At 35.0% G+C, this 26,502-nt stretch overlaps 1 protein-coding gene across 5 annotated transcripts in view; it reads left to right on the forward strand.

The window, feature by feature from the left end:
• SMAD4 (SMAD family member 4) overlaps positions 1–26,502 on the forward strand; it is a 57,200-nt gene that overhangs the window by 19,989 nt on the left and 10,709 nt on the right. For 4 of the 5 annotated variants that reach the window (XM_060405186.1, XM_060405187.1, XM_027960683.2 and 1 more), the window contains exons 2-10: positions 782–1,160; positions 2,052–2,226; positions 2,653–2,682; positions 7,501–7,713; positions 11,025–11,144; positions 11,239–11,355; positions 12,804–12,857; positions 19,288–19,471; positions 20,472–20,640. In XM_060405186.1, coding sequence (XP_060261169.1) covers positions 912–1,160; positions 2,052–2,226; positions 2,653–2,682; positions 7,501–7,713; positions 11,025–11,144; positions 11,239–11,355; positions 12,804–12,857; positions 19,288–19,471; positions 20,472–20,640 — 1,311 coding nt within the window. In that variant the 5' untranslated portion in view covers positions 782–911. 5 annotated transcript variants of the gene reach the window in all.

Consider the following 26,502-nt stretch of genomic DNA (forward strand, 5'->3'; position numbering starts at 1 on the left):
TGGTAATTTTGGATGGAATTGCTGAGGGTATGATCCCTGGATTATATGGTAACTTTGTGTTTAACATTTTGAGGAATTGTCAGAGTCCTTTTCCAAGGTGGCTGTACCATTTTGCAATCCCATGTGCAGTGTATGAGGGTTCCATTTTCTCACGAATGCTTTTTGTCTGTTGTTTAGATTTATCCACCTGGTGAATGTTAAGTGGTATCTCTTTGTAGTTTTGATTTGCAGTTCAGTAATGATTAATGATTTTGAGTATCTTTCATGTCCTTATTGGCCATTCTTCTTTGGCAAAATGAGTATTAGAATCCTTTGCCCATTTAAAAATTATTCATCTTTTTATTGTTGTCGGTGATCTCTTATAACAAAGATGGCTATTGCTGATGGATAAACAGCATTTGGTGCCAGGTGATGGCGAATTTTTCATGTGTATTAGTGGTTGACTTTTAGCTTTAGTTACTTGTTAATCAAGAATATTTTAAAGTGCTGCTCTTCAGAAGTAATCCATTTTAAAGGTTCTGTTAAGATTTTACTTTAGGGTGGCTAGTACAGTCAACAAGACTTGATTGAACATGCCTCTATAATAATAAGGTCTAACTTTAATATTTTGGGAATGTCAAAAACGGCAACATTTTAATTAAATCATTTAAAACTCTAAGCACCACATTTAATTATGTGCATTGAGTCTTTGACTTAATTGAAGCAATTCCATCTTTTCCAAAGTAATTGAATCTGCTTTATGAAATGTGTTCTGATATCTGTCTCTCTCTGTTTTTTTTAGATTATCCTGAATACTACATGTCTAACAGTTTTTCTTGCAACGTTAACTGTTGTTTTTCGCTGCTTCCAAAAGATCAAAATTGCTCCAGAAATTGGAGACATATTTGATTTAAAAGAAATAACTTTAACAAATGGACAATATGTCTATTACGAATACACCAACAAGTAATGATGCCTGTCTGAGCATTGTACATAGTTTGATGTGCCATAGACAAGGTGGAGAGAGTGAAACATTTGCCAAAAGAGCAATTGAAAGTTTGGTTAAAAAGCTGAAGGAGAAAAAAGATGAATTGGATTCTTTAATAACAGCTATAACTACAAATGGAGCTCACCCTAGCAAGTGTGTTACCATACAGAGAACATTGGACGGAAGGCTTCAGGTTAGTCTTGTTCCAAGGTTTCTTCTGTACTTTGTAATGGCAGGTTTTTACAAATCCTTGTTTCCTCTTAAGTTACTATGGAAATTTCATGCTTGCTCCATCTCTTTAGATACTGTAGTACATCCTATAGTACAGATATTATCAATACAGGATCCTGTACTAATACACTATATGGAAATAAATGGAAGGATGTATCTTCTTTCAATAGAGGTATAGCTTAAAAGTTTTTAAAAATGTTTTGACTAAAAAAAATGTTCAGTATAGAAAATTTGGAAAATAAAAATCAGAAGAAAACCTACGTCTTTAGCCCTTTGGTATTCATCCTTGTAGCCTTTTTTTCTTTTTTGGTATTATATGTACAACTCAGCTTGCTTTCTTTCCTTTTTTTTTTTCTTATAATTTAGAAATTTGGTATTGTATGTCTGGTACTTTTATGTGAAAAACAATCCAGAAGAATTCAACAATATTTCTAAAACTTACGGAGTTAACTTAAATTTACAAGTCTTTACCTTTTGTTTCCAGGGATCAAATTTTTCATGTAGAATTACATAATCTCATGTGTTTGATATTTTTAAAGAAACATATAGAAAACATAATGTTAGGTTTAAAATTTTTTATTTCTAGATTTTAGGTATTGTTTCTTCATTAAACGCATACTTTTTTTGTGTATTTTTAAAACCTGAGCCTAAGCCTTGAAATCATACTTTAAGTTTACTACTTTGTGACCTTGTCCAATTAAGTTATTTTGCACTTTAGTTTTCTCGTTTAAGAAATAGGAATTTTAATACTGACTTTGTAGGATTGCAAGGATTAAATGAGAGTGTATCAAGTGCCTTGTATAATGTGTGATGCATAATTGATGCTCATTAAATGGTTATTTACTTTTCTTAGGTGGCTGGTCGGAAGGGATTTCCTCATGTGATCTATGCCCGTCTCTGGAGGTGGCCTGACCTTCACAAAAATGAACTAAAACATGTTAAATATTGTCAGTATGCATTTGACTTAAAATGTGATAGTGTCTGTGTGAATCCATATCACTATGAACGAGTTGTATCACCTGGAATTGGTAAGCAGGCTTCACTTCTATGCTTAGAAGCATAAAGGGGAAAGATATCAATAGTGTTTTAATTTTTCTAAGTTAGATTGTAAATTTGGAGATAGCCTAGGATTTCAACTAATTTTAAAACTCAGATATTTTTAATGAAATAACGTGTATTTAAATTTGAATTCTGAGAAAGCTTATATTTTGACTACTAAAACTAAGTGTACATACTTGATATTTTTCCTGTGTAGAACACTGTTATTGAAAAATAAGATGGAAAGCACTTTTGCATTGTTAGATAGCATTTATACTACTATTCTTGAATTGAAATGGTTCATGAAAATTTTGAATCTCTGGCTTAAATTTATATTCTGTAATTTTAAATATGGTGGAAATTATTTTCATTATAATGATTAATATTTTATTTTTTTTCCCCTTTAAAAATTTAAGATCTCTCAGGATTAACACTGCAGAGTAATGGTAGGTAATCCCTTTTCTTTTAACTTTCTCTCTTCTTTTATCCCATGCCCTTTATTTTTTATTGACTTAGAACTAGTCTGTATGGGTGGGTGCTGATAACATTTACAAGAAAAGTACTTACTGCTTTGAAAATGTACATTTTGCAGGGGTTGGGGGCATGCATCAGCATTTAAAACTGGATTTAGTAGGCTATTGACTCTTTGAATTTGAACTGCTATTTATGATTGCAAGTAGAATAAAAAATGTGATGGGGAACATAAAACATACACAGAAAGAGTAACTTTTGAATTGGTAAAAACTGGCTATTTTAGAAGTAAATCTCACAGAACCAGTTTCAGTAGTTATAAATAACCTGTTTGATAATTTAGAATCATGTGTAACATAGTTTAAAAACACCCAAATTCTCAGTTTTCTTTATTTCAGCCGAACTTATTTTTATGATTGATAATTTTGTGAATGACTTAAAACTGTATACTATATTAATTTTTTTTCAGTCTTGTTATATTTTGAGTAAATAAAACTAGGCTACTTTAAAGTATATGGTAATCACAGATGTTCTAGGCCTATTTTTAAAAGGAGAAAGTTTTGAGATAGGAAAATGAAACAAACAGGAGTGTGTTTTTTATTTTTCATGTAGTATTTGAGAACAGAGATCTGTTAAAACTTTAGCTCTGTTCCTTGGAACATGTTAATGAGCTAAAATTTCTGTAAGAACTAGTTACTTTGAACAGAAACTGATAAAAAGCCACTGTCACCTTAGAAGGCTTCCCTGATGGCTCAGATGGTAAAGAATCTGCCTGGAATGTGAGACCTGGGTTTGAACCCTGGGTCGGTCAGGAAGATCCTCTGGAGGAGGAAATGGCAAACCACTCCAGTGTTCTTGTCTGGAAAATGCCATGGACAGAGGAGCCTGGTGGGCTACAGTCTGGGGTCGCAAATAGTCAGACACCACTGAGAAACTAAACCAATACTATCACCTTAGAAAGGTGTGCCGTTGTTCTGAAGGGGAATTAGTGGTTCAGCAGCACTTTTGCTACAGAATCCTAGAAATGTGTCAGAAGTATCATCTGACCTTGAAATTTGGGAAGAGCATGAAAGGCTCCTTGTTTTTATTCTCCACTTCTCTTCCATGTCAATAATAATAAAGGAAGACTAGTGTCTTTTGGTATTTGTTGAGGGTTAGTTGGTTTCTGAGAACAGTGGGTTAATAATGGAAGCTGTTGTGGTCTGAAAGGGTAGCTTTAAGATTAATTGGGTAAAGCCCAGCTTGATTTGTCACCCAGACATTGATATCATGTCACCTCTTTTTGAAAGTAAACACCCTTTTGATATTCACTATTCTCGATCTGCATTTTTGGAGAATGAAAGCTTTTAACTCAGTGGGTGTTAGTGGTGATAACTGTATTAGAATGCCCCTAGGGAGCGGTTGTGATGCGATCTAATTCTGAAGACTCATTACACTGCTTCCTGTCCTAAACTATTGCTGTTATGAGTGCTTGTCATTGATGGACTTGTGTGGGTTGATAGCCCCTTTTCAGTTGCTCTAGCCCTGTATTCAGCCTTATGGATCCCCCTAGTGGTGGCTGTCTATAAAAAGAAGGCTGGCCTCAGTGGCTTCTTTCCTCAGAAAACGACAGATGTTTCTCACAAGGTCCTTTCAGATTTGGACAAAGTATATAAAGCCAGCTAAAAGTTAAGCTAAAAGTTAAGCAAATGGGATAATTCCTTCACTTTTGAGTTGGGATCTTGGTGGTAATTATTTCCAGCCTATCTCATCTCTTTTATGAAACTTTCCATGACCACATCCACTTGTGTATTGATTTTAACAAATATTTAATGAGCATGTATTGCCTGGTACTGTGTTAGGTTCCAGGGATGATAGAATAAATAAGGTATGTTTTTTTTCCATTCGAGGAAGCACATACTCTAAGGGAGGAAAGAAAAGGTAAATAAGACAGTGGCAGTACCATCAGACAGGCTGTGCCCTGCTTGCTAGTAGTGTTAAAGAGCAGAGACCTAGGACGAGCTCAGTGTCTTCAGCTCTTCTGTCCACTGTGAGTTCTCTACTCCTCATAGAGCATTTTACAATTTATATATGTGTATGACTGCTCTAAAAGTATGGTTAAATCATAATGGCTAACACTTGCTAGGTACTTATTCTGTGTCAAAATGATCTACAAATATTGTGTCATCATTTTCATAATACTCCTACATGGTAGGTGGCATTATCCACATTTTATCAGATACAAAGAAACTGGTTCCTGGAGAGGTCAGGGGACTTGCCCAAGATTAAGGCAGCTGGAAAGGGCTCACTATTTAAACGTTTAAATACCTAAGTATCATAAAAGACTGTAAGCCCTGCTAAGGCAGTAAGCTTTCTTTTGTTTATTGATATATCCCAAGTATTAGAACAGTACCTGGAACATAGGTGCTCAATAAATATTTTTTTCAATGAATTAATTTGTTGACTGCTAGTCCATAAAGAGAAATACTTAGTAGTTTGATGTCTGTTTCTTGGACTTTAAAAATATATACTATATGTTTTTTTAATTTTATTTTTTTGAATAGGCAATACATGGTCCATAAAATCAAAATACTATAAAAAGGTATACAGTGAAAAGAAGTGCTCCCACCCCTGTCCCCATTCCCCCCTACCTCAGGTAATCACTTTTATTAGTTTCTGGTGTTTCCTTCCAGGGTTTCTTTGTGCAAAAATACATGTATTATTTCCCTCCTTTCCTACACAAACAGCATATTGTGCGCTGTTCTGGACCTTGCTTTTTCCCTTAGAGTATATGATTGTTTGAAATGTGAGTATGATTATAGTGTACAGCAGTTTTTTAACCAACTTTTTTGCTCTTGGAAAAAATGTATTACAGACATCTCTCCTTGTTGATACCCAGTTTTACCCAAGAAGCTTGTTTTAAATTACTTGATTAAAGAGACACGTAGACTGGTGGAAGTCCCGAACTTACACTTGGGAAGGTTTAGTCAATGTGTTAGGCAAGAAAAAGTTATGAGATAACTTTTTAAAAGCGGAGTTCAATTATTTTACAGATCTTTTTTTTTTTTGGCTGCGCTGTGTGGCTTGCAGGCTCTTAGTTCCTCAACCAGGAATTGAACCTGGGCTATGGCAGTGAGAGCACCTAGTCCCAACCAGTGGACCATCAGGGAATTCCCGTAATTCAAGTGTTATGTTCAAGTGTTACGATTACACTGTGAGCCAAAATGTCAGTTGGAAAGCAGAAGCAATGAATATCAAGTTAACCAGCTGTATCTTCAAATTAGTAACTTTCTCCTTAGGTACTAGCAATACCAATATCTTGATAAAAAGATTCCAATCACTGTAAACAACAAAAGCCCTAAAGTTTCCAAAAATTAGAGATATTAGAATCTTATGGAGCAAACTATAGGACTTTGTTGACAAGTGTAATTTTAAAAAAATTGAATAAATACAGTCATATCCACATGGGTTTTCCTTTGCATTTTTATAATTTGGCCAACGTTAGTGATGAATGGTTAGAACCACTCTTTTTTTTTCTTAAACTGACATACAATGATATGTTAAGCTCTTTTTGGTTGTCTTTTTGTTTCCATATAATTTTCTAAAGAGAAACCCTTTGGAGTGGAATTTATGGGTCTTAAAAATATCAATGTCTTCATTATGATACATGACAAAGTCCGTTTAAGAGATTATATGTCGACATCTGAACAATAGATTATTCTTACCTCTTTGAAATGTTCTAATTTAATAAAAATAGCCATGTAATGAATCAATATTTATGTGTAATAGATTTTTTCAAAGATTGACATAGAGAAAGATAAGGAGCATTACATGCTGATTCTTAATGGAAAAGACAATGGCTTTTTGTGGACCGTTGACTGCTCTAAGAACAGGACCTAGTGTTAAGAGTTCAGTAGATAGTAAAATTTTAGGGTAGTGTTAGTTCAGGTGCAGTAAAGGATTGCTTGCTAAAGATAAAAAGCAAACCCCAAACTATTACCTAAAAGGAAGTGGGACCATTCTGGGCAGGGCCACTGATACTGTAAACGCGATTTCAGTTTTCTTTTTTTCCTCACAGTAAAGCTGACTAACTATTCCTGGTTTGTTCAAGAAAAAGTTGTTGTATCAAGTAGGGTCAGTTTACAGGGTTACATTAAGGTGTAACCATGCAGGAGAAAGATGTTATTTATTGAGTTTTTTCACACTACGTATTTATCAAGCATCATTATTTGGATTGGGTTTCTAGAAGGAAATTTCAGTTTGACTTACCATTTGAGATTTTTCTGCTCATTCTAATTTTTTAGGGGACATTTAGTATGCTTCACTTTCAAAGAATACATTACTTAATAATGCTAGATCCTGGCATTAGATAGCTGTAAGATCCCACTCATATTTTTACACTGTGAAATTGGCAAAAAGAGGAAAAAAATTAATTAGTCGATCTCCAATTTGGTCTTCTTAGTGAGGTAAACACTTTCTCTAGCCACTTGATTTTTGCCTATGTTATATATTTAAGGTGATTATTACCTTTAGATTATTAATTGGGAAGCTCAGAAATACATTTTCAGGACCACAGCCGGAGGTGGTTGTAATTTAGTCGCCTTCAGATTTCAAGGAGTTAATCAGATTGATCTGATGCCACTATCTTTAAATAAATAGCTTTTGCTGATAAAGTAGAATGCTTTTAAAGTAGTATGAGAAAATTCTGAGTTACACTCTAGTTGACTTTAGGTGTTCTTATGTTACTTACAAGATTTTTTTTCCTGGGAATAAAAGCTTACAAGATTTTAAAATATGTTTGTTTTTCTGTGTAGCTCCACCAAGTATGTTGGTGAAGGATGAATATGTTCATGACTTTGAGGGACAGCCATCATTATCCACTGAAGGGCATTCAATTCAAACCATCCAGCATCCACCAAGTAATCGTGCATCGACGGAGACATACAGCACCCCAGCTCTCTTAGCTCCATCTGAGTCTAATGCTACCAGCACCACCAATTTTCCCAACATTCCTGTGGCTTCCACAAGTGAGTTGTAGAGTCAGATATAGTCAGCAAGATGAATTTTCCTAACAATTGAATATTTATAGGTAGTCACTTGGAGGGGACGTCCGAGTAAGTGAATATTAAAAGTACTGTGGTTATCTTTCATGGGTTAACAAGCATCAGATAGGTTTTTGAGTTGTCCTGGAAAAAAAAAATATTTGTAATTTTAAAAAGTTTAAATGTATCTTAATGTAACAGAACATAAACCGTCTTATGTTGATGTATAGTCCCTTGGAATTTAAATAATGCTTTAAATTAGTGGTCTAATTTGTACTTTATTACATGCAGAAGAAGTCTATTGAGCTTTCACATAAATTTTAGAGAAATGTTTAAGTAGAGAACAAATAGTTTTGAACCAAGATATTTATAGAAATCTGTATTAATGGAATTGCAAACTTTCCTCTAATCAGTGTTTTTATTTTGCTTTATCTGGCAGATTACTTTATAATCGTCATCTCAGTCTCCAGTTGTACAAGCTTATTAGAAAAAAGGACCTTGACAAATTTATTTGTAACATATGACCCTCAGGATAGATGTTAAGTGTTCTAGTCAGTTTTGAAATAAAGCTAAATTATATGTATCTTTTTTTTTTCCTAACAAGAAGTGTATTTTAAAAAGATTCTTGGGATCGTATGTACACCCGTGGTGGATTCATGTCAATGTATGGCAAAACCAATACAGTATTGTAAAGTAAAATAAAGTAAAAATAAAAATTAAAAAAAAAAAAAAGAAAAGATTCTTTCCAGTTTAGAGGTACTGCCTTCTCTGCTGTGTCATGGAAGCAGAGGGCTATTAGGTTCAGCTTTTCTTGGGGCCTGGTCAAGGCAATAATGACCTTATGTTGGACAGTGGAGTGGCCTTTTTTTTTTTTTTAAAAAAAAGAGTACAGTTGCTTTACGGTGCTGTGTCAGTTCCTGCTGTATAGCAGAGTGAGTCAGCCACATGTATGTCTGTCTTTTTTCTTGGATTTGCTTCCCACTGAAGTCACCATAGAGCACCGAGTAGAGGCCCCTGTGCTGCGCAGTAGGTTCTCACTAGTTAGCAGCTTCATGCATCGCAGTGCATGTGTGTCAGTCCCGGTCTCCCAGTGCGTCCCCACCCTGCATCGCTCCTGTTTTATTTTTAATTACTCACAGAACAGGGTCTTGGCATTTGTATTACTGTGTTATTTGTACATCAGTGCTAAGGAGATTGTATCTCAGCCCACAACAGCAGTAAATTATTGATGCATCTGGACTGATACTTTGTATATTGATATCAAAGGAAGCATATTCTATTTATTTTAATATCAGATCAAGTTCAACATAGAAATTTGATCTTTGGAACAAATGAAGGATTTATTTCTACAGTTGAATTTCAGATAAAGTACACCAAATTTCCCCCGCTTTATTTTACCTTTTCAAATAATATCCTTTGTATTTCCTACACAAGATGACAGTCTTCATACAGACAGCATATTCCAAATAGGTTGGACCATATAGGTTAAACACATACTTTAGAGCCTGAACCTTTAATCACTTGGTGCTTCTGTTATCTCTGTATTAACCAGTTTGGGAATATAGTTGATAAACGAGTGGGTGGGGAAGGAAAATAAAAGAAGGTGCATTATAGCCACTTGAGCATAGATTAATGCCACTTACCTCTATTGATACTATCTGAGGATTGAATTGGCATGCCTTTGTTGATGATTGCTCATGCAACTTCATTTTAACCATTAATGTTACTGGGACCAAGTCCTAGTCAAGATCAGAAAAAGTGGTATAAATGAAATATGGGTAATTTTGTCTTGGTGTTTTTTGGATGTATTTTCACAATGAGTAGTAATTAACTGTAAGTTTTAGAATTTGTTGCAGAATGTTCCCTTAGATCTTAAAAGATATATTGATAAAATTAGAAAAAGGAAATGACTAAAATAGAGGAATTAAAAGACTTCATGAGTTGTTTTAATTTCATTTTATGTTCTTGGAATTGTGTAATGAAAGTATTCAGTATAGATAACTGTAGTGGGCGTTATGTTCAATTGGAACCTGAATATCTACAGGGATTCTTTCTAAATTAAGATAGTTCAAATTCTCCTGCATAGTGACAATTTTTGTAAGATAGCTAAGAGTATATAACATGTACAGTTGTTAAAAACAAGAGGAAATATGCAATTAACCTTCAAAGATTACCTGTAAAAATTTGAGGGGGATGAGTAAGAAGGGAGGTTGCTGAAAATATCATCTTTAAAAATAAATACTTTAGGGAGTATTGAAATAGTCTTTTTAGCTTTTAATTATATAATCTTAGCCTTACAGAAATCTGATTTGTAGCAGGAAGAAAAGTTTTCTTTTTTCTTGATACTTTGAGCTGTTCGTTGCATATTTGGGCAATGGTGTCATTTACTCCCTTCTATCTGATTATACTCCTATATGGTTGAGAAAAGATTAAGGTAATGCCAGTAACAATAATTATGGAATTTTAGTGCTTTCCAAGTGAGATGCACAGTTGACTTAATACTTGCTTGAAAAAATTTAGCCTTTTTCACACAAAAGATACAGCCTTAAAAATGTAAGCAATTTCATAGAATGGTTTTAAATAGAATAGTTCTCCTGTTTTATTACATACAGAGAGGGCAACTAATTTCTTGTAAATCCAGGAATATGATAGTGTTCTTAGAGGCAATTCTTGATATTTAAAAGTACATGAGAAAATATCACAATAGACTGATTTTTTTTTTTTTTTGGTTTATTTATTAAAACTCGCAGATGCTGCGTTAACCGGACAGTGGAGCTTACCTTTTTTCCTCTTAACTTTCTCACCTTACCATTACATTCCATTTAAAATACTTGTCTGCTCTGCTTTTTTATTGAACTTTAGCATTCTGCTATTGCTACCATTGCTGATAATAATGAGCTTTCCAATTTTCAACATTTCCTTGAGCCTGGACATTTGGAATCCTAACAGAAAGATGCAAAAGCTAGATGGAGTGGCTGTGGGTGAGCTAATGTACTTCTGAAGAAGTTATTAAAATAGGCTAGACCTGTACTGGGGTTTTGCTGGCATTTGGAGAATATTTATGAAGAATGGGCCACTAAAATTAGCTAGATATTAGAATAATTTTGAACTTCTTCAGGTTAAGGTTTGCCTTTATAGATGACTGCAGGGTTTTTTATTTGGTAGGCCATGGGTGACTTCACTCTTTGCTCATCTTTATAGTTGTGACTTTCAGGTATAAAATCCTTCATTTACTGTGTAAAGCCATAGGATTGCATCTACAAATGTACCATATTAATGTCTTCTTGTTCCTCTAGGTCAGCCCGCCAGTATACTGGCAGGCAGCCATAGTGAAGGATTGTTGCAGATAGCTTCAGGGCCTCAGCCAGGACAGCAGCAGAATGGATTTACTGGTCAGCCAGCTACTTATCATCATAGTATGTACATGCTTTTTAAAATCTTTTAAGTAGTTGAGAAAAAATAGGCAGACTTTATAAAAGCCAATTAATCCATGTGGGCCTTAATTTTTAGACAGCACTACCACCTGGACTGGAAGTAGGACTGCACCATACACACCTAATTTGCCTCACCACCAAAACGGCCATCTTCAGCACCACCCGCCTATGCCGCCCCATCCCGGACATTACTGTAAGCTCTTGTTTTTGTTGTAAGGGCCTTTTCTTTTTTGAAGTTTGTTTTCTTTCTGTTTTTTAAAAAAATGTTTTTACATCTTTTGTTCATCTTACAGTTTAGTTTCATTACATGATTAGTGCTTTTTAGTTTTTCATAGTTATGTTATCATACCTTTGTTTTCGAGGATTGATATTTACAAAACACTTTTATTTCTTCCTTGCTGATGTTTCATTAACACCACATTGATTGCCATTCATTTGTTTGTTTTGTATATGTTCTTAGATCTCATGTGTATCTGTATATCCATCCTAAGTGGACTGAAACTCCTTGAGAGTCACGATCTCAAGGTTTCTCTCACTGTAGAGTTCAGCATACCGTAGACATACAGATGTTGAATCTGTCATTATTCTGTGCAGGCTTGATTGGGGTACCCTACTGATAACCAACCGTAGCTTGTAGTTTCAGGCAGAATAGGAACATTGTTCATTTGGCTTAATAAAATCAAGAGTATAAATCTTTCATATATATTAAACCCTTTTCCTCCATTATAAGAGTAGTAGTACCAGAGGAAACTTGGAAAATAACACAGAGGAGTACATAAGAAAATAAAAATTACCCAGAATTCTACTACCCAGAGATATCTACTCCTAATATTTTGTCACATTTTTCTTTCCAGTCATATAATTGGTATATGTGTTAATTTGGGGGGAGGAGGATATCAGACTGTGAATATGTTACTGTACTTTGCTTTTTTATAGTTATGTTACTATGTTTCCTTGCCTTATGAGAGTGTAACTTTTACTGGCTGCCTGGCAGCATAGTTGCTAAGGGTGCTGAGTGTGGATGCTTAACTACCTGTGTGACCATAGGCTAGTTATTTAACCTCCCTAAGTCTTAAGGGAATTAATAGTAGTGTATGTCTCAAGGGACGCTGTAAGAAGTAAATGTATTAATTCATGTGATTCGTTTAACACAATGTCTTAACACATAATGATCTCTCAGTTATTGCCAGTTTGTAAATATTCTTAATTTAATAAATCATGAACACTTATTTTAAAATGGATCTAACGGTTTGGATTATAATTATATCTTACAGTATGAAATATACTGTATTACATGTTACATGTTACATGAATAATTTACTTAATTTGCATTGAAGTTTGCATATATTTAAGCTATTTGCATGTATAGTTATTATAAATTAATAGTTGGCATATGGTATTAAAATGTTGGCTATTAAATGTCTACAAAAGCAATTCAAGAAAAAAGTGATTCAAGAGTATTTGCATACTACAATTTTAAAATAAACCAAGTTTTTAAGTTCTTAGACATTGTATAAACTTGATCTAAACAATTCCTAAGGTATAATAGTTATATTTAAAGGTTTATTAAAATTTTTGGCACTGGAAAACTTTTAATAAATAAAAATGGGATTTTTTTCTTTTTTACTGTCTTTTCTTTAGGGCCACCAGTTCACAATGAGCTTGCATTCCAGCCTCCTATTTCTAATCATCCTGGTAAGTGTATTTCAAAATGAATTACCTACAGTTAGTTTTTCTTTATGACAGTGAGACATATGTGCACACAGATTTTAATATAACTGCAGAATAACTTTTCAGATAAGTATGATATTCGTTATGGCATTAGTTAATTAACAGTTTATGAATAATGGATATAATCACACATAAACTGTCCATGTTTGATTTTTTTAAACTGTCTGAAAGAAATGACAAGATTTGTGTTTTTGGCTAAAATATAAAGTACCAAAATTCTGGTTTTAAGACAGACATTTGATACATAAATGTGCAATGGAAGAAACCAAGTTTCAAAATAGAACAGCTGTAACACTGTAGCTTAAAAAGCCAGGGAGACTCTTAAGTAGATGAGGAACAGAAAAATAATTCACTGTATCTGTCTTAGGTAGGTTCAGGAATCTCTGGTTAACTGGAATTTAGAAACTATTTGCATTAAATTATGTTCAAAATAGTAGATTAAATAGCTCAATAGATTTCAATTTTGAACATAATAAAACAAAGTTTGGAAATAAAATATGAAGGCTTCTTAACAGAAACATAGGATTTTGATTTGTTTTTCTTCCTCCGTCCTATTGTATCTGTTTTTCTTTGCTTAGATGCAGATACATAATTTCAATTCATCACCTTAGTTTTTCCCCAGTTAGAAAAGTTTTGTTTAATTATGAAGAATTTCAACATATACAAAATACCAGTATAGAAAATTCTCATTCCTCAGTTTTAGCTGTTATTAACTTCTGGCCAGTCTTGTTTCTTTCATACTCTCACCTACTTTTCATACCCTTACCTGTTATTAGGGTAGAAATCCTATATAATCATTTGATACATAAATATTTCCATATTTATTTTCAGTGAAGATTTAAAAAAATATTATAGTGACCATAAGATCAAATTAAAGGGTAACTCATAGTTCCTCAAATAGATCTACATAATTTTCTTAAATAGTGCTCAGTTATCTATTTTTTTGTTGGTTCTGACTTCTAGCTGTTAAAGCATTAAGGGTAAGCTCTTTATTCTTTAATTAGTCTCATATTTCAGTTTAGGAGATTTAAAGAATTTCTATGTCAAAAGGCCAAGTTGCTTTAGTGATCACATCAGAGTATGAGAACCATTTGTAGCTCACCAGTAGTAGATGTGATACTTTCATTAACTTTTACTGATTTTAGAGGCAAATGTTTGTTTTGATAAGGAGAAAAACATTGCTGGCGGGACAGAAGTATTTTTTAAACATGTATTTACTAGTTGAGCAAACTCCAGGAGATGGTGGAGGACAGGGGAGCTTGGAGTGCTGTAGTCCATGGGGTCACGAACAGTCAGACATGACTTGGTGACTGAACAACAGCAATGATTTAGTAGTTACATATATGCATTTTTAACCATATATGTTTATTGAATTATCCTTTTTAGTGGATTTCCGATCTTATTTGCACATTTTTGTGATTTTAAATGTTTGTTTTGTGAGTCAAGGGGTCTTGCCTTTCTATAAACATTTATAATTAAGAAATGTAATAAACAGAGAAGTACGTAAAACCAGTATAGATATAGTCTAATGAATAATGTGGAAGCCAGCACCTGTGTAACCAGCACCCAGACTGAAAATTAAAACATTGCAGCACTACCAGAAATCTCCCTACCCTACCCGTTGCCTCAGTCAAAGGCTTTTTCTCCCCTCCTTTGGAGGTAACTGTTGTCTTGCTTTTTATGGATTTGTATTTCATTTACGATGAATGCATCCCAAGACAATCCAGTTTAGTAGTTTGGTTTTACCGCTTTTTGAAATTACATAAATGGAATCATTGTATCAGAATCTTACTTTGTGTTAATAAATATATTGTGAAAAGCCAGGAAAATATAGAGGCTTAACAATGAGAATTTTGCTGGTTTCAGGCAGCATCACTGAGAATCAGGCGTGGCCCCGGCAGCTTGGAGGGTCTCCGTGTTCCTAGGGCTTGGTGATAGGCAGTCTAGGAGGAAGGGTAATGAGGTCTCTGAACAGAACCAGCCTTGGAGGAGTGATGTGGGGCCGGGAACGGTGGCATGGAGCTAGTTATTTGGGTTCAATTTTGGATTCATCAATTGCTTTGGGTTCTTGATGGATTTCCTTCATTTTTCTCATTGTAGAGCTGATGTTGAGACTTAACATCTCCTGGTGATTAGGGAATAGCATTCATTAGTTACTAGGATACACATCTGTAGTACCCTGCATTGGCATTAAAGCTTCTGTTTTATGAGTAGAATGGGAAATGACCAATTAGTATTGGTCTTTACCTTGGTGTAAAGGGTTTCAAACAGGACATCTGCTTGGTGAGTTATGTGCTTTGACTTTGATGGCTAAGTTGAAGAATATTTTTGGAAAAAGCTGATTTTTCATTTCTAATTTCTTTTGACTTATGCTCTTTTCCTTTTTTATGAAACTGAGATAACACTCATTAAATATTGATTGCAAATTAAAGTGAAGAGTTTTCCTCAGTGTCTTGAGGTGGTTTTGGTCATTGATACGTGGATACAGAATTCACAGTTCAGATTTAGGTTGTATTCTAGTACTCTGGAACTACCATTTAAGAGAGTGATTTTATGTGTTCATAAAAGATTCTCACAGGACATCTCATTCAGATCTAAACAACAAAAAGTAAAATTCATAATGAGCCACTTAGGTTCTTTAACCAAATGATTAACTTTCTCTTGAATAACTTATGTTTAAGAAATTAAAGATAATGCCTTGGAGACTTATAATTTCTATTATAATTGAACAACATTTTTTTGATAAAGTGGTGCTTTGTAATACATTTCCCCATTACAAAAAAATACTTAGCTGAGTCTTTAATATAGTGCTAAAGAAATTCATGTTGTTAAGTCAGTCTTTCCAAACCTTTCCCCTGGTCAGTGATGAGCAGCCCATAGACTTCATGAGACCAGTTCAACCTCACTAATTTAAGGAACAAGAAACTAAAAATAGCTACGTCAGCATACACTAACAGTCTCTCTCCCTTTCAGGTGAGTTGGGACATTAAGAATGCTCTCTTGGAGCTGAGTAAATTCTGTCTTGCTATTGCTGTTAGCTTTGAGAGGCTGCAGGCTCGTCACCTGTATGGCATTTGGTTCTTGGAACAAAAGAGCACAGAGAGATCTAGAAAGGCTTAATGCGTGTTTCCTATTACCTTCTCCTGTTTTAAAAATAAGAATGTTCCCTCTGGTTGTATAGTAGGTTTAGAGTGGACCAGAAGATATTTTCCCGTGGTAGTTTATATCCCCACACCGCCAGATTCTCTGGATTGCCTTTTAGGTTGCTTCTAGCACCCTCCCTCCTCACAGGTAACCCCTTTCCTCTTGCTTTCCTGGGCCTTAATAATCCTGTTAATTAGATGGTTGTTTTTATCCCTGGTCTGTGGTACAACTGATGTCAGTTTCATTTGATCCTCACAACTGCCAAAGTGAAGCTTTATTGTATGGCGTCATTGTCATATTGAGCTCAGTTGCTTCAGTTTTGTCCATCGCTTTGCGACCCCGTGGACCATAGCCCACCAGGCTCCTGGGATTCTACAGGCAAGAATACTGGAGTGGGTTGCCATGCCCTTCTCCAGGGGATCTTCCCAACCCAGGGATCAAACCCACGTCTCCTGCATTGGCAGGCAGGTTCTTTACCGCTGAGCCACTGGGAAATGTATGGTGTGAAATATTAAGCAAACAAAAATCCCTTTGGTGACTTGGAAATAATAAAGTAAGGTTTAAGTGTAGATGCAGATGTTGTAATTTATGATGATGAAAGTATATTTTTCTTATTTAAACATGAAGATAATACAACTCTCTTTTTCCCCCTCAGCTGGCTCTCATGGGAAAAATACTGCTTGCTATGGCACTTTACTTGAAATAGTGTTCTTTAGTATGAACTAGGAAATGCGTGTTCTTGGATCTCATTTTTTTAAGTATCATTGAAAACATTCATGACTTCAGGATATTATTTGTAACAAAATTTACTCTTCGAGCTGATTATTTAAAGATCTTTTTTAAGTGCTGTTACCGTTTTTTGCTGCCAAAACATTGGGTAATTTTTATGTTGTCTTAGACTACCTCTTTCGGAGAAGACAATGGCACCCCACTCCAATACTGTTGCCTGGAAAATCCCATGGACGGAGGAGCCTGGTAGGCTGCAGTCCACGGGGTCGCTGAGGGTCAGACATGACTGAGTGGCTTCACTTTCACTTTTCACTTTCATGCATTGGAAAAGGAAATGGCAACCCACTCCAGTGTTCTTGCCTGGAGAATCCCAGGGACAGGGGAGCCTGGTGGGCTGCCGTCTGTGGGGTCGCACGGAGTCAGACATGACTGAAGCGACACAGCAGCAGCAGCAGCAGCAGCAGACTACCTCTTTAGTTTTAGCTTCAACCAGTATATCTACCTGTTAATGTTTGATGACGCTTCTTTGTCTATAGCATAATATAATGCCTTTAATAAATAGTTTTACTTATAAAGTAAATATTTACTATATAAATATTTATGAAGTTTCACTTTATAAATATTTCAAAACTAGCTTTTTAAGAAAACACTTTAATATATTGCTAGTTTTCCTGTTGTTATAATAAAGACTGTTTGAAGGAGTGCTTGTGACTAGTCGGCTCTTCTGTTTGGCAGAACATTTGCATTACTCAGATCTTGAATCACCCAGTTTTCATGTGGTCTTTTTTATTAATACTTCATTGGGTAGTACTTTATTCCTTGACAGCATTTTGAAAAGCAATTAGATACTTATAGACTTGATAAGAACTTTGTTTTTAATACATTTTAAGCATTTATCACATTTCATTTTAAGATCTTTTGGTAGGTTTAAAAATGCTTTTTTTTTTTCATTCTGAGTATCTTTTCATATTGTTGAAAGTTTTATTGCTTCATATTCTAGTTCAGCCAAAGTTCATAAATGGCACAGTAATATGCAGGTAAATAATTGGTTTATCATAGAAAACTTTAATCCTCTCGTTAGTGGCACCGGTCTTTTCCTGCCTTGTGTCAAGACTCCTTTCTACTCTCTAGACTTTTGCGTTTGCTTTCATCTTGAGATTTACATTTGCAATCTCCGCATAGATACATGGTCTTTCAGGTCTGACTTCTTCAGATAGGGTGTACCCCTACTGTCTAGTTTGAAGGACCTGCCCACTCTTCTGTCCCATACCCTTTTTAATTTTCTTCATAGTGTTTGTCATTACCTGAGTTATCTGCTAATATATTCACTTATTTGTCTGCTGCACCTCCATGAAAATAGGACAGTAGCTACCAATAGCTGCCTTGTTCACTGCTGTGTATGGAGTACCTACAGCAATTCCCGTGTACCCCATAAATACTTGTTATTTCGAAAAGGAAAATCAAATAATTTCCATGTATGTGGGCTCTATGTAATAATTGTATTCTAACAAAAATTAGAAATAGTTGGTTAGCTATATTTACATACCAAACCAGATAGTGGCTTTCTTTCCCCCCAGTCATTTAAAATTATTTAAAATCACTTATTGTTGTTAAATGAATACACCACACACATTCTCAAAGGTAAAATTGTAGTAGTTACGAATGGACTTCACCAAAAATACAGATGGAACAAATGGCCTTTCATCCCAGAGACAGTTGAAAATTCCTGCCCTCAGAAGCTATGTAGTTGGAGTGTAATTAACTTTGACTCTCTAGCCTTGAATGTCTAACTTGGTTATGTCCTTTCTCTCATTTGCTGCTGCTGCTGCTAAGTCGCTTCAGTCGTGTCTGACTCTGTGCAACCCCATAGATGGCAGCCCACCAGGCTCCCCCATCCCTGGGATTCTCTAGGCAAGAATACTGGAGTGGGTTGCCATTTCCTTCTCCAATGCACGAAAGTGAAAAGTCAAAGTGAAGTCCCTCAGTCGTGTCCAACTCTTCGCGACCCCGTGGACTGCAGCCTACCAGGCTCCTCCGTCCATGGGATTTTCCAGGCAAGAGTACTGGAGTGGGGTGCCATTGGATCTATAAACATATACCATAGATTGATTTACTGAAGAACACTTCTCTGAAATATGTATTAGAATCTGTGTGTTGTTTGTTTGTTTTTTTAAAGTTCAGACTACATAGAAAATATGTGGAGTCAGATGAAACATCATGGTAAAGATTTTATGATTCTAATTGTTTCCATTCTTTAAATTCCCTGTTGATTGGGTACTTTGAAGTAAGAACACAATTCTGGATTTTAAAAATGGTATTTTTTTTTAACTTTAAGAATGCTAGGTAATAAGCTGAAAAATAGAAGACCTGGCCGTGCTTACTTTGTAATGCCTTGTCAGTTCTTCTGGATGCTCTCCCCTTTCCCTTAGCCTTTAAGAAAAGCTTTGTCATATGGAGTGAAAGTGAGAGCCTTGTACCTGTCTCACACGAGTGACTGTCTTCTCCCATTTGTCTCCTGTAGCTCCTGAGTATTGGTGTTCCATTGCTTACTTTGAGATGGATGTTCAAGTAGGAGAGACATTTAAGGTTCCTTCAAGCTGTCCTATTGTTACTGTCGACGGATATGTAGACCCTTCTGGAGGAGATCGCTTTTGCTTGGGTCAACTCTCCAATGTCCACAGGACAGAAGCCATTGAGAGAGCAAGGTATTGCAGTATAGTTAGTTCATTTTAAAAACTGAACTTCTGTTTGAAGCTATATTTTTCAGTGTAGGTTATGTTTTTGAATATAAAGGAATAAAGATGATCTTAAACATTTAGAACTTGTAAGCATTTCATTTTAAGTGTAGATGTTTGTTAGTTGATAAAATGCAGTCTCTTTGTAAAAGTTAATGAGGTCTCTATGTTTTGAATAGTAACTGGACCCTATGGAACCCAGTTTGAAAACTAGTTTTTGTTTCCTCTGATTGTATAGTATTTCTACAAATTTACCGAAAGGAAATAACATAAAATAAAGACATGTTTCTGCAAGTGTTATTTATAATGAAAGACTGATAAAAAAAGAAAAATGCTTAAGTAAATTTTAATAACCTTTGTTTTTATACAGTCATTAAAATATAAAAAATTTATATAATCAAATGTAAATACTTATGAAATATTACAGGAAAACTTACACAATTTTACGTATTGTGTGATGTCAACTGTTCAAGGAAATATGTTTGTGTATAAACAGACAGTCTTGACTCTATCACTATTTGTGTGCCTTTGGCAAATTATATACTCTCCAAGCCAGTCTGTCTAGTAGAATTTTCTGTGATGAAGGAAGTGGTTTACCTGTGTTGTCCAGTATAGTAACTACTGGCCACACATAGCTGTTGAGCATTTAAAATTTGGTTCATATGATTAACTGAATTGTAAAATTAATTTTAATTGAATGTGAAGGTTAAATGAGAATTTATATTAAATATTTATGACACATAATAAGCATCATGTGAATGCTCATCATTATTACATGTGACTAGGATACTAAAAAAAAGAAACAGAAAAATGTTAACAGTGGCTATCTATCTTTTGGCTACGGTTTATAACCAAAATATAATGTCCTTTATTTTAAAATTTTCAGTATTGGGTGTGCTGTATAGTCTGAACTAAAATTTATTTTTAAATAGCTATCAAAATGAAATGTGACTCACTTTTTCTTCCTAAGGTTGCACATAGGCAAAGGTGTGCAGTTGGAATGTAAAGGTGAAGGTGATGTTTGGGTCAGGTGCCTTAGTGACCATGCAGTCTTTGTACAGAGCTACTACTTAGACAGAGAAGCTGGGCGTGCACCTGGAGATGCTGTTCATAAGATCTACCCAAGTGCATATATAAAGGTTAGTTGTAATTTTACCCAAACGTTTTAGATATGGAAAGCTCTATTTGTTATTTAAGGAATTGAGATGGATGTGGGAGAAATGTAAAAATGTCTTATGTATTAAAGAAATTATGTTTGTATTAGCAAATTTGTAAAATGTTTTAGAGAAATACACAAGTTCTTGGAAATACTGAGTGAAACCTCCAAATTTGTGTTCTTTGATGTTTAAAATATGTAAAAATCAGCCTCTGAAAGTTTGTCTTAGCCAATCTTCAGGATTTTATGGAAGAAAATTCTAAAAGTAGAAGCTTTTTGACTTAACTGAGAAATGAAAAATTCTTCAAAACTATGTTTTATAAAGGTTATTTTGTTCTTTGAATGAGTTTTATTTGCTATATCATTTTGCAAATTAAACCTGAGGTATTTTTCATTAATCCATGTTCAACCCATTTCAGTTTTAATTTATAACATACACTGTTTTTGAAAGAGAAAGATAGTTGTAATTAGATAGCCTAAATATATTTCTTTAAAGAAAACAAAAACATTTACTTTTCTTTTCAATAAAGAAAACTTTCTGCATTTATTTGACTGTGCTGGGTCTTTGTTGCTGCACGCTGCTTTCTCTCATTGTGGGGAGCGGGGCTGCTCTCCAGGTGCAGTGTGCAGGCTTCTCATTGTGGCGGCTTCTCTCGTTGGGGGGCGCAGGCCCTAGCCGGGCGGGCCTCACTTGTTAGAGCACACAGGCTCAGTAGGTCCGGCTCCCGGGCTCTGAGCACAGATTCAGTAGCTGTGGCACACAGGCTTTGTTGTCCCATGGCATGTGGGATCTTCCTGGACCAGGGATCCAACCAGTGTTCCCAGCATTACATGGTGGATTCTTAACCCCTGGACCACTAGGGAAGTCCTATATTTCTAAGTTAGATTTTTCACATTTTTTTAAAGTCCTAAGTGTCTTTAAGGTTAGTTAAAAAGCAGTTGTAAGTTAGTGGATTTAACTCTCATTACTTAGTTCTTAGGAAATTGCTTAGCACACAAATAGAATTATCTTTATTCGCATTTTCTAATTTTTCCACAAGGAATTTTAGTTATTTGTGCTTTGTTATTATTTTTGAGTGGTGCTAGATTTCCTCATATACTTTATAATCTATTTAGTATTTGTTGGCAAGTTTGTCTCAAGAGGTTTTGTTTTTTCCTCCTTGTCATTGTTTCTCCCTGTAGGGCAGTTCTGCCTTAGTCTGGCACGCACTGAGATACACATCTCAGAACCAATTCTTATATTTACAAGATAGAAGAATTTTGTCCCTTGAGAAAATTGAGTTAAAATCCCCAGGTATGCTCAGGGCCTAAATCCTGTTGCATAGATTTCTCTGATGTTTACCTGTGCCCTGGACAAGAATTTTGTTCCTAGATGCATTTCTGAATTAACTGTCAGACTGTTTTACTAGCACTTGATTCGTAGTCAGGTAACCAGTGCAGGCCTCATAGAGCCTGCCTATTTTCTCTTTCCACGTCACTTCCTGTCCTGTACACCTTCTGTTTGGTGCTGGTATCTTAAGTACCTTCTGTCTTTAGACCCTGCTGTCCACTGGGGATTATGTTTATCCATAATCAGTTAATGGATCCACGGGTTGTTGCTATACTTTTTTTTTGGCTAATATTATGAATGATGCAGCTGTGAATATTCATGTACAAGTTTTTAGGTAGATGTATGTTTCTGTCTTCCTGAATGTATACCTAGGGGTGGAATTCCTGAATCAAAAGATAACTCTTATGTCTGTCTACTTGAGGGACTGCCAGACTCATTTTGCAAATGACGGTGCCGTTTTACCTTTCCACCAGCAATGTACATGGAGGGGGCTGCAGTTTCTCTATATACTCATCAACACTTGTTATTATCTGTCTTTTTTATTTTAGCCGTCCTATTGGATGCGAAGTGGTATCTACCTCATTGTGGTTTTGATTTGCATTTCCCAAGCTGCTAATAACATTTGCACTTCTTTTTTCGCCATTTGTGTATCTTCTTTGGAGAAGGTCTGTTCCCATCTTTTCCCATTTTTTAATTGGGTTTTTTAGTCTTTTTATTATTGTTGTGAGAGTTCTTTGTATATTCTGGGTATCAGTCCTGTATCAGATACTTGATTTGCAGATATTTTTTTCCATTCTTTGTCTCATCTTTCACTCTTTTTCATAATGATTTGCAGCACAAAAGTTTTAAATTTTCTTGTAGTCTATTCTTTGGTTGCTTGTGTTTTTTGTGACATGTCTAAGAAACTGTTGTCTCACCCAAGGTTATGAAGATTTACACCTGTGCTTTCTTCTGAGCATTTTATAGTTTTAGGTCTTGCATTGGGGTCTGTGATCCATTCTGAGTGCATTTTTTGTGGTGCCACTCTTGTTTTTCGTCATGAGAACCAGTTGTTTGAGTGACCATTTATTTAAAAGACTTTTTTTTCCCCTTACTGAATTATCTTGACACTCTTGTTGAAAATTGAGTTGACCTTAAATAGTAAAGATTTATTTCTGGGTCATCAGTTTATTTCATTGATCTATATATCTGTCCTTGGGACAGCACTACCCTGTCTTGATTGCTGTAGCTTTGTAGGGAATTTTGAAATTGGCGAGTGAGTGTTAGCCCTCCAGCTTTGTTATTTTTCAGGATTCTTTTGGCTATTGCCAGCCCCTTGGATTTCCATGTGAATTTTATGATTGGTTTGGAAGATACTTATTTTTAATAGTTGGTTTTAGCTTTTTAGTCTGTTTTGTACCTTTGTGTCCATCTTGACTAGAAGTCTCTAGATTATTTGTACAATTAGAAGTCGATGGACAGAGGGCTACAGTGTTAAATATATACTTTGTGCCAGACAATAATGATGAACTTATCAGATATGAGGTAGTATTTAAAATATTTAGGCTTTAAAAATGTAGTATCTTGTATAATTTAATTTCTAGGATTGTCAAATAATGTAATATCTCTATTCTGGTACAAATGGTGCTTGAAAAGTTCTCCAAATATAAGACTTGTCATCACTTGATAAACCAGTATATTGTGGATAGATTTTAATAGAAAACTCAGACTTTTGCCTTGAACAATAAATAAATTATCTTCTGGTACATTTTCTTAGAGTAAAAGAAATCCCAATTTTGTTTTATTAACTAAGATTTTAAAATAATTAGTTTTAATTTACTGTTTATTAAGTATATTATTCTTTAGAAGAGTCTTATTAGCCAGAAGGAGATTCAAGTATATCCTAAATCTGGCCATTGGCATTTTCTTCACTTACTAATTTAGGGGGCACCAGTCACCTAAAGGATCTGTATTTTCGTGTTTTAGATTGTCATGTTGACTTTTATTAGAGGTGATGTTACTGGGGTGAGTGCATATATATGAACCCGTGGAAAGAGTGCCTTTACATGGGGGAATCCAGCCCAGGCCCAATCACACACATATACATAAACATATTTTTTCTCTTTTCAGTTAAAATGAGGAAAACATAGGTTTGGAGAGCCATTCTTTCATTTTATAAATGTAAGAAGCTAGGACTAAATTGCATTTGTTTTTTTCTTCTATGATACTGATTTTTTTCCCTACTTCTCTCATGACATAGCAGTCACCTTACATTTATGAAAATTTGATGTAATGAAATGGCATTTTACAAGCTTTAAATGGAGCAGATGTTTGAATTCTTTTTAAGTGTCATTGCTCTTTTGCTTTCAAAAGTAAGATCTGTTCTGTTTGTGTTGCTTAAACACTGGACACTCAGGTTAAGAGCTTTATTGAGATACAGAGATAATTCATATACCATATAATTCTCCCATTAGAAGTGTACAGTACAGTGATTTTTAGTATATTCACAGAGCTACAACCTTCACCACAGTCAGTTTTAGAACATTTTCATTTCCCTAGAAAGAAATCTTGCACCCCTTATGTGCTACCTCCCAACCTCCTGTACCCTCCAGCCCTAGCCAGCTACTAATCTACTTTTTCTCTCTATGGATTTGCCTACTCAGAACAGTTTTTGTAAATGGAATCATCCAGTTTGGTCTTCTGTGACTTCTTTCACTAAGCCTAATGTTTTCAAGCTTCATTCATGTAACATATATCTGTACTTCATTCTTTTTAGGGCTGAATAACATTCCAAACATTGCATTTTTTTTATTCGTTCATCAGTTGATGGACATCTGACTTTTGGCTGTATTATGAATAATACCACTGTGAACATTCATGTATAGATTTTTGTGTGAATGTACATCTTCATTCCTCTTACAAATACCAAGGAGTGGAATTTCTGGATCATAAAGTAACTATGTGTAACTTTTTAAGAGACTACCAAACTGTTTTCCAAAGTAGCTGTACCATTTGATATTTCCAGCAGCAGTGTATGAAATTTCTGATTTCTTTACAGTTTCATGAATACTCATTATTATCTGTCTTTTCCTTGTTAGCCTTCCTAAGGGCATGTGATGTGGTATCTCATGTATGGTGGGTTTTGATTTGCATTCTCTGACGCTGAGTCAGGTTTGTTGTTTCACACATATGTAAGGGACAGGGGTCAGGCAGTGCTTCTAAATCACAACTGGACTAGGTTGAAGGTTATTATGATCCACTTAAATTTATTCCCAGTCACTAGATATCATGACTCTTACATCCCCAGGTCAGATAACTTAGCAGGTCTTTAGTGCAATCTTCTGTTCAGATGCCCAGTATACCATCAACACAGTGACCTGTTTCTCTTCTTGGATTACCGTTTCTTGGTGTTGATATAAGCAGTATACTATAATTGAGCCTTTTGAAAAAAGAATGCCAAAATTTGACTCCTGGTTGAAAGAGAATATCCTGAAGGTGTTGACAGTGATCTTTATAAGATACTTTTGTTAAGTAATGGGTTTGTAATAAACTTAGATGAGAGTAAGGAAATATGTTTAAACAGATGAAATAGGAGGTAAATTGTTGATTAACCAGGGGTGGAGAGCGGGAGTATCGTTTGGATCTGAGCCAAAAAGAATATTTAAAACCTTTGGTTACTTTGACTTGTCTTTATCAATAGCTCAGATTCTGAAAGGAAGACGTTTCCTTTTCAGTGAAAGCCTTAATTTTATCATCCAGTATAACAGATGAAACCTGTTATGGTATAGACAGTGCACAGTGAGGAGGCACCCCAGGTTTCAGTTTAGCAGTGTAGTGAACAGTTAAGTCTTTTGGTGTGAGTGCTATAATTATATAAATAACCCATGTGGAAAGGAGATTTGCTGAGGTGCTTAATGAATCATGTTTACTACATCTGTAGATAAGAGTCAGTGTTTTAAAGTTTTGTCTTTGTGGTTACCTGTGATATGTGCTCCTGGTGTTAGCGTAGATCTAAAGACTGTCGTAATTACAATTGTAACATATTGTAAAGAATCCGTGTCTGAAGATCTCTTGGTTAATTTTTAATTACTCTTGGTGGAGGTGGGGGTATGTTGAGAACGTGTTTGAACCCAGGAAATTATAAGTAAGTTGTATTCCCTCCTCCCAGGGAGGGAATATATAAGATTATATATGGGCCATACTGGGTTAATGATGGTTAAAAAAATTTTTTTTCAGTGGTTGTACTTAACCTAAATGTAAAATGTAAAACTCCTAGGGGATAATATAGGAGAAAATGTACATGACCTGGGGTATGGCGATGACTTTTTAGACATAACATCAAAGGCAGAATCCATGAAAGAAACAGTTGATAGACTAGACTTCATTAAGATTTAAACTGTTTGCTGCATGAAAAATGGTGTCAAGAGAATGAGAAGATTAGCCACAGACTGGGAGAATATATTTGCAAAAGACACATCTGATAAAGGACAGTTATCAAAAATATAGAAAATACTCAGCAATAAGAAAACAAACAAC

The sequence above is a fragment of the Ovis aries genome, chromosome 23 (assembly GCF_016772045.2).
Source record: "Ovis aries strain OAR_USU_Benz2616 breed Rambouillet chromosome 23, ARS-UI_Ramb_v3.0, whole genome shotgun sequence".
In the NCBI taxonomy this organism is placed as follows: Eukaryota; Metazoa; Chordata; class Mammalia; order Artiodactyla; family Bovidae; genus Ovis; species Ovis aries.